At 36.0% G+C, this 9,165-nt stretch overlaps 1 protein-coding gene across 1 annotated transcript; it reads left to right on the plus strand.

Moving 5' to 3' along the window:
- Nucleotides 1-7,653: 7,653 nt before the first annotated feature.
- On the plus strand, nucleotides 7,654-8,520 carry LOC129883478 (uncharacterized). The gene is made up of 2 exons (XM_055958136.1): nucleotides 7,654-7,839; nucleotides 7,933-8,520. Exons 1-2 carry the CDS (start codon nucleotides 7,654-7,656, stop codon nucleotides 8,518-8,520), a joined length of 774 nt encoding a protein of 257 aa, XP_055814111.1.
- Nucleotides 8,521-9,165: the final 645 nt, after the last annotated feature.

Below are 9,165 nucleotides of genomic sequence, written 5' to 3' on the forward strand. Positions count from 1 at the left end.
TATCAAATCAGAAACATGTACCAGTACTCTGTGAATCACAAAAACATGCATGCTTAAATTTTTTCAATATAGCCAGCCCCGTCAGGGGTCCAGTGAATTATATATGTAGTATTAGTATTAGGCCCCATGCCATTGCCACCTTATTACAGCACATCATCATAGTATCAGTATCAGGCCCTAGGCCATCGTCACCTTATTACAACACATCATATAGTATCAGTATCAGGCCCCATGCCATCGTCACCTTATTACAAAACATCATATATATACATACAGATGCCGACTTTCTAGCGAGGGACTCGGCGAACAATGCAGTGAATTGCACGAATCTGATGACCAGCCCGGGACTCGGAGAAGAAGTGTTACAGTATACACGAGTAGAGTAGTGAGAAACAAAACACAGTTTAAATCATTATTTGATACTCAATGAAGTCATCAAGTGAACCATCACTTGGGGATCAGGGCAGAAAGTATCTGACGTATACTTTCTAACTGTCACTAAGAACTATGTAAAAAGGAGTTTTTGAAAATCTACGTATACCAATGTGAAATATCTTATAGCAGTCCAAGCATTGGTTATCTCAGAGTCTTTCTTTTTTTTACAAACATCATTGAGATTATTATTATTTTGATATCTCATATTATTAGAATTATTGTTCATGGCTACTTTCCATGAACCCTAATTGATTTGATGTTAATGAATATTCTTACACGTATTTTGAGTAGAGATATTGGCGTTTAATATTTATTGACAAAAATAGTGATTTGAATTCATACTATATATGTATTTTATTGAGTTTTGAAAGAGAAAAAGAATTGAGTTTAAATAAATCTGAGTAAATGATGTTTTGAGCAAGATATTTTGATGATATGTAAATAATGTTTTGAAGTGTATTGATTGATGAAGAGGTAATAAGATGAGTTTGATATTTTTCCAATAAGACTAGATGATGATGTTAATATGAGCACATATTTTGGGAGTAGTATTGACAACCGAGTAGGGTAAGAGTTTAATTGACTCAAACCCCAGAACTACGTAGCCAGCATAGGATGAAGGATATACTTCTTAAGTCCCAAAAGGAGGACTTTGATGATTGGATCCAAGATGATGATGTCCTTTACCCTAGCACGATATTGGATGGATGTGGCAACGACCTCGCTTCGTTGAATCATCACTATATCATAAGTGATGGTTGTCGATTAGAGAAACTCCCAACTGAGTAAGCATGGTTTATTATTATTATTATTATTATTATTAAACTTACATTACATATTGATGTTAAGATAATGTTGAGTTCTGAGTCGAGTTTTCCTGAGAGGAGTTTCTTAATATCTCTCCTTACTTTCCTGCCATTTTACATACTCGAACATTTTGTGTATTGACGTCATTCGACCTGCATCATTTTATGATGCAGATACAGGTGTTAGAGATCCTCAACAGGCTCATCATTGAAGATCATTGGTTATCTCAGAGTCTTTCTTTTTTTTACAAACATCATTGAGATTATTATTATTTTGATATCTCATATTATTAGAATTATTGTTCATGGCTACTTTTCCATGAACCCTAATTGATTTGATGTTAATGAATATTCTTACACGTATTTTGAGTAGAGATATTGGCGTTTAATATTTATTGACAAAAATAGTGATTTGAATTAATACTATATATGTATTTTATTGAGTTTTGAAAGAGAAAAAGAATTGAGTTTAAATAAATCTGAGTAAATGATGTTTTGAGCAAGATATTTTGATGATATGTAAATAATGTTTTGAAGTGTATTGATTGATGAAGAGGTAATAAGATGAGTTTGATATTTTTCTAATAAGACTAGATGATGATGTTAATATGAGCACATATTTTAGGAGTAGTATTGACAACCGAGTAGGGTAAGAGTTTAATTGACTCAAACCCCAGAACTACGTAGCCAGCATAGGATGAAGGATATACTTCTTAAGTCCCAAAAGGAGGACTTTGATGATTGGATCCAAGATGATGATGTCCTTTACCCTGGCACGATATTGGATGGATGTGGCAACGACCTCGCTTCGTTGAATCATCACTATATCATAAGTGATGGTTGTCGATTAGAGAAACTCCCAATTGAGTAAGCATGGTTTATTATTATTATTATTATTATTATTATTAAACTTACATTACATATTGATGTTAAGATAATGTTGAGTTCTGAGTCGAGTTTTCCTGAGAGGAGTTTCTTAATATCTCTCCTTACTTTCCTGCCATTTTACATACTCAAACATTTTGTGTATTGACGTTATTCGACCTGCATCATTTTATGATGCAGATACAGGTGTTAGAGATCCTCAACAGGCTCATCATTGAAGATCATTACCTTCCAGCTATTTGGTGAGTCCTTCTTATTTTCAGAGGAGCTCTTTATCCTTTTATTATTGTTGAGTTTTATGTTTTTTTTTGAGATAGCCATGGACATGTCATTGGCACTGTTTGATAGTGATACAGTCTTCATAGACAGAGTTTGATGATGTAATTGGAGTAGTTTTCCTTTGAAATAACTTCTTCTAAGGATTATTTCTTTCATTTGATGTTGCTGATGGCGATCTCACATAAGTATTCTTATTTTCACTTAAGTCTTCCATTGATGAATGAATGAGTGATGAGACCAAGTGGTTCTTTTGGAGGCCAGATATGATTTCTGATTGCCGGCCTCGCTTAGGGTACCCTCTCGGGGTGTGACAGAGGCTTTCCTAGGGGATGTTTTCTATTTACATTTTGTCTCTTAGAAAGAGTGGCTTAACGATTAGACCAAACAGGCGCAGGCGGCTTGACCACCTTACCCGTCATTTAAACACAAGTTGGAGATGTATCGATCTATATTCCCACTAATGTTATCTCCATTACTGATTCTATTTGAGGAGTCAAAACTAAGAGTAGAAAATCTCTTTTGGGATTCGCTGATCGAACAACAAATCTTTCCACTAATGGTTTCATTTTCCCATCGAGAGGATCAAAAGCGTGATAAAGAAGTTTCTTTTTCTTGGTGTCAACATAGAAATGGGAGTAGTTTGAATGGATGCATTTTTCCTTTTTTGTTGAATCAGCCAAGTCAGTAGCTTTTATTTTATGCGGGATTGCTTGTTCATGCAAGAAATAAGGGCTACTAGTCTTTTCAAAAACTACTGCTAAGTTCGAAAGTAACATAGATTTTTGCAGCCCCGACTTTTAGCCTTTGGAACCTGTGGAACCCTAAAGTCACTCGCCCGTTCAAACTCTTATGCCCATCCCATCTAAAACACTTGAATCAGTGAATCTGGGGATAGAGACCTAGCCCCTGCTTTATAATCTATTTACGGATCTATATGCTTCTATTGGTTTTGTAAGTTCCAAAACAGATGGCTGGTTCATAGCAAAAAGCTTCCATGCCTTGCTATCCTATCTTTAAAACTGACATCGAAGGAGTTGAACGAACGTAGCTTTTGAAAAGACATAGTCGTTTCACTCGAATACCCAATGAAACCTCTCTTTCACATTGACTGGAATGAATATGTTGTCCATTGAATTCCATGGTACAGTATAATGCATACTATATCCATTTATATACTCGATGATGTTCTCTTCTGAACTCGCCTTAGAAGCAACAATTTCAGTATTGTTATATGCTTCCTAGATGAGATGTATTAAATTGTTGAAATTTTAATCAATAGTGTTGAACTTATAGGTTGAGCTAGTGGAATATTTTGCTTCTTTCCTCAAATTGTATAAGATCACATTTATGTGCTGAACAAAAAAATATTAAAACTCTATGATTATGACTGTTATACAAATTAAGAAATTAAAATGTATATTATAATCAATGAAAACAAAATTATACCGAGTCATTGAGCAACTGCCCTTCATTAGCAAGTTTATAGAGCCAAGTCTTGTTATCAACTGTAACAATTCCATAATCAATGCACTGTTTTAAGGATGCTTTATGCTTTTTGTATCGATACTCATTGTTCTTCCTGTAAATTAAGAAAAAAATTTAACTTGAAAAATATAAATTATGCATATTTGTGTATATGATTTTAAAAAATACAAATTAGATATACTTGATATGATGTCTGGCCATTAAACCTTTCCTAACCATTTCCAAAAAGTGACAAAGATAGATTTTTCCTCAACTTCAGGCAAATCAATTAATAGATGTTTCAAAGAAAATATTACAGGGGACTTTGACGAACAACCTGAAAATGTATAAATAATTGATTTAAGATTAATGCATAACAATGTTAACTCTATGTATAGAAATAGTTATTGGAAAATTGGTTTATACATGTATCTGATCCAAATGAAGTAAGGTATGGTGATGTGTTATATAGACCCGGACAACTAATCCTTTGAATCTGTCTTGGTGTCTGGCCGTCGACAATGGATTGTTCATGAAGTACAATGCTTCTTTACGGATTAAGGCTTGGAAGAAATTGATCAGCCAACTCAAATTGGAATTGACGTATATATGCATCAGGCTTTGAAATTGTAAGTGGTATAGAATATTCAATAGACTCATAGACATATAGGGATGACAATGTTGATTCTTTGGCACAATCCGCCGAATATTGGTCTTTTTCAAGATCAGATTGATAAGAGTCACTTGGGGGTGGTGATGTATCGCGTATTTACGATATTTTTAACGCTCAAAACAGTGAATTAGGGTGTGTTGCAAGCATGTTTTTATAGATATGATGTACATTTTATTTATGTTGCATGAAAACTAAGTCGCGCACAAGTTTTGATGATTCTGTGGGTCTGAGTACTGTTTGGCTGAGGACTGAGGACTAAGGTTTGAGGAATACAAGCCTCACCACAGACCATAGTGCCTTTAACGGGTCATGGTGGCTAGCGTAGTGCTTATGAAAAGAGAAAGCTGCTGCTGAAATTTTGATGAAGTAGATCTCCACGGACTGTAGAGACCTGCACTGGCCGTGGTGGATGCTGTAGTGTTGACTGGGTAAAGCTTAAATGAATTGAATTTTGTCCAAGTGTAACTTAATGGAACCCACTATGGACCGTATTGTTTGATGCTAAAATGAGGGGAAAAGTTGGAGAATTGGCGAAGGCTATAACCACGGACTCCTAAACGGACCAAATTCAGCACCACTGGGCGTGATGATTTCCTGTGAAGAAGATCAAAGTTTACACAGGCGAAGAGGCCAAGTTAAATACCACGAAAGCAGAAACACAGACTATTAACCTCAGTATGGTCAATAATGACCCAACGTAAAAAGTGTCACCTTAAGTTTTTCTCATTGGTTTAGGATTTGGTTTTGTATTTCTATAAATAGCCAAATTTATTTTATTTTTAGGATTCTGCATTTTGTTAGTGTTTTGACTACTTTGAGAACATATTGGAGCTACACTCTACTACTTTTGGAGATTGATTTTTGAAATATCATTTTGGTTTTCATTCTTGATTTGTGGTTCGTGTGTTTGATTCAAATTTTACTTCTTCATCTGCGTAGGTATTAATTCATGAACTCTACACAAATTCTTGTTCTTTTACTTACAATTATGAGTAGCTAAACCCAGAACTAGGGTTGTGGAAACCATGATAACTTAATTACATAGGCAAAAATGTAGGATTGATATTCGTGATTTGTTTTTACATGTATTGTGATTTCTTCATTTAAAAGTCTTTCTTAGTGAGTGCACGGATTAAGAGCTTTCCCATAGTTATTGCTTGGCCGAGAGGGAGGTAGTGATTAGTAAAAGAATATCACAACAGAAATTTGAAGAGCCTAACTTCGAAAGAAGGGATAAACTTCATCTAAGTTACTTGAGATCGGGAGAAGATAGTACTCTGGGATCCAGGGTGAGGGTTAGTAAAGTATACATTCTACGACCAGGAAGAGATGAATGAGATACGTCTAAGAAGGACTGGGAGGTAAATTAGATATTACCTAACTCTCTAGATTTTTGCATGCAATATATTGAACGATATCATAAATACAATTAGCCTATTAACTTACGAGTCATGAGGAACACAATCCTAGTCTAGTCTTCATATTGTTTACATACTTAATCCTATTTACTTGTTATTACTTTGTCATTTGTTCTTAAATCATAATCAAAACCCCCACTTTTACTTTATGCATCTTTATTTTAGGAAAGTAGCAACTACGACTAAATAGTGATAGCTAACAGAACTTGTTTAAACCTATTTCCTGTGGATTCAACTCCAACTCTTAGTTGGATAAAATATACTTCTAACGATCGTCTATATCTCTTTCGAGAGGTGTAATTGAGAGTTATCAAAATGGCACCATTGCCGGGGAATACAACTTTGAAATATTCTATTAGTTGTTAATTTTGTTTGTAGTTCTATTTCCTAATTTTACTTTTTATTTCTTGTTTGTGCTTTTGAAGGAAACAAATAGTGCAATCCAAACACCCGAAGCAATGGTGAACCACTACTTACCTATGATCCTAAACTATAAAAGTCAGTTCGAAAGATGAATGCACAAGAGCGTGAGGCGTTAAGGTTGAGAGAGCTGGCTGAAAATCAAGTCAGAGATAGTGTTGACAACAAGTATGAACTTAATAGAGCTTTGTAGGGCAGAGATCAGAGACCTGTGAACATTAATCTGGTTGATGATGATGCTACAGATGGAGTAGGAGCTACTAGAGTTATAGTCCTCCCACCACTACCTCAAGGTGTGAAGTTCACTATCACTAGTACTATGCTGCAAATGTTGAACTTTAAGGGACTATTTAGTGGAGCAGTTAGTGATGATACGAACCAACACTTGATGAACTTTATTGCCACTTGCAAGTCATCTGAAATCCCTGGGGTTAGCCAATCAGTCGTGCAAATGCACCTATTCCCATTGTCTCTATTTGGAGAGGCAATGAAGTGGATGAATAAGCTTCCACATGATGGTATCACAACTTGGAGGGAGTTCAGAGAAGCATTTCTGGAAAGGTTCTTCACACCATCCAAGAAGCTGCAAATCAAGGATGAGATTAATGCTCATAAATAATGATCTAATAAAGTAGTGCATGAGACTTGGGAAAGTTGTGGCGAAAGCTAAAGCAATGTCCAAATCATAATTTGACTGATGAGCACTTGAAAGATATATTCTACAGGTTTTGCATTTGTGACCAAGCCAGTGATAGATGAAGCTTGTGGTGGTTCATTTATGGCTAGGATATTTCTAGAAGCCACAATAATTCTGGATCAGTTGCAAAGAATAATAGGGCTTGGTATACTAGAGATGCAACTTGTTCAGGATTCATGTTTGAGATATCAGTAGAGCAAAAGTGAAAAGCGGACGAGCGTGATCAAGACATGTCTCACATGAGGACGCAGATAGATTTATTAACCAAATGCTTGTTAGGTGGAGGTCTGGAGTAAGTGAAAGTTGTGGATACTGGAAGCCGATATAATGAGCCAGACTTTGATTATGAGGATAAAGCTAAGTTTCTAAATACCCATGGTTTTTTCGTACATAAAACTCCGAGAACCAAGGTCAAAACTTTTAAAGAGAAAACTACTATGATCGAATAAGAAATCATGATCAAGGAGGGTGGCAGAACAAAGTAACTTCAAGAATGATAGAAATGGGGTATATGTACCACCTATGAATAGAGAGCGAGCTGGTAAAAATAATGGTAACTCTAAGTTGAAAGAAATGATGGCAAAGGTCCTACAGAAGGTTGATGCAATTGAATCTGGAGTCAGAGATATGCGGGGTAACATGACTAACATCAGCCAGTTGGTGGATTCACACTCTACCTCTATCAAGCAATTAGAGCATCAGATAGGCCAGTTGTCAGCAATATTTAATCAAAGAAAGACTGGTACTTTACCTAGTGACATGGTGAAAAATCATAGGAAATATTAGCAATGTATAGCAGTGACAAAAAGGAGTGGTAAGGTACTTTTTGACACTATTATTGCAGGCACTGAGTAGATTAAAGATGCAACTTTTGAGGTTGATGGGAAGGCAAGGCATCAGCCAGATAAAGTAGTTATGTTTGATGACGACGATGAGGCTGATGAGCTAGTATTGGAGAAGAAAAGGACTGAGGAGAACAATGGTACAAAGCAAACAGTGGCAGCTGGACCTCACTATTTGCCACCTGTTCGACAGCCGCTGCCTCCATTTCCCCATAGATTGAAGAAAAAGACCGAGGATGACAAGTTTTTGAAGTTCATTTTATTGCTTAAGGAAATATCAATCAACATCCCATTGGTAGAAGTGCTAGAGCATATGCCAGGTTATGTCAAGTTCATGAAAGATTTGGTTACAAAAAAAAGGACAATTTTTTTTGAGCCAACTGACAATTTACATCACTATAGCGCCATTGCTACAAGGTTATTGGTGGAAAAGAAGGAAGATTCGAGTGCATTCACCATACCTTATACCATTGGTGCTTTTGATTTTGCTAAGGCTCTATGTGATTTGGGAGCTAGCACCAATTTAATGTCGTTAGCTATTACAGACAGATGGGATTGGGAGCCCCAAATTGACTTCTATGCGGTTGTTGATGGGGAATAGATTTGTGAAACGTCCAGTAGGAATTTTTTCTGATGTGTTGGTGCGAGTGAGCAAGTTTATTTTCCCTGCTAATTTTGTCATACTATATTTCTAGTTTGATTTTGAGGTTCTTATCATCCTGGGAGACCATTTTTGGCGATTGGCAAAGCATTAGTAGATGTAGAGCGTGGAAAACTTACAATCAGACTAAATAATGAAAAAGTCAAGTTCAATGTTTGTCCCTCCATGAAGCAGCTAAAGGATATGACCGTAATGTTTGTGTTCGATATTGAGGTAGAGAGTTTTGTTGATGTGCCCATTGAGAAAAGTCTTGCTGTTGATCCTTTAGAAATTATTATCATGAATTTCGATGGTGATGGTATTGAGATGTACCATGAGTCTTTAAATGCTTTATAGGGTGTAGGTTCACGCTCATATGTTCCCAAGAAGCTTGATCTTGACTTAAAGAACAGGCCGACTCCACCTGCTAAACCATCCATAGAGGAGCCACCTGTACTTGAGCTCAAAGAATTTCTAGTCCATTTGAAGTACATATTTCTTGGTGAGCATAACACTTTTCTAGTAATAATTGCTGCAAATTTGAGTGAAGGGCACTTTATAACAATGGTGGAGGTATTACAGAGGTATAAGAAAGCTATTGGTTGG

Source organism: Solanum dulcamara, chromosome 3 (assembly GCF_947179165.1).
Source record: "Solanum dulcamara chromosome 3, daSolDulc1.2, whole genome shotgun sequence".
Taxonomy (NCBI): Eukaryota; Viridiplantae; Streptophyta; class Magnoliopsida; order Solanales; family Solanaceae; genus Solanum; species Solanum dulcamara.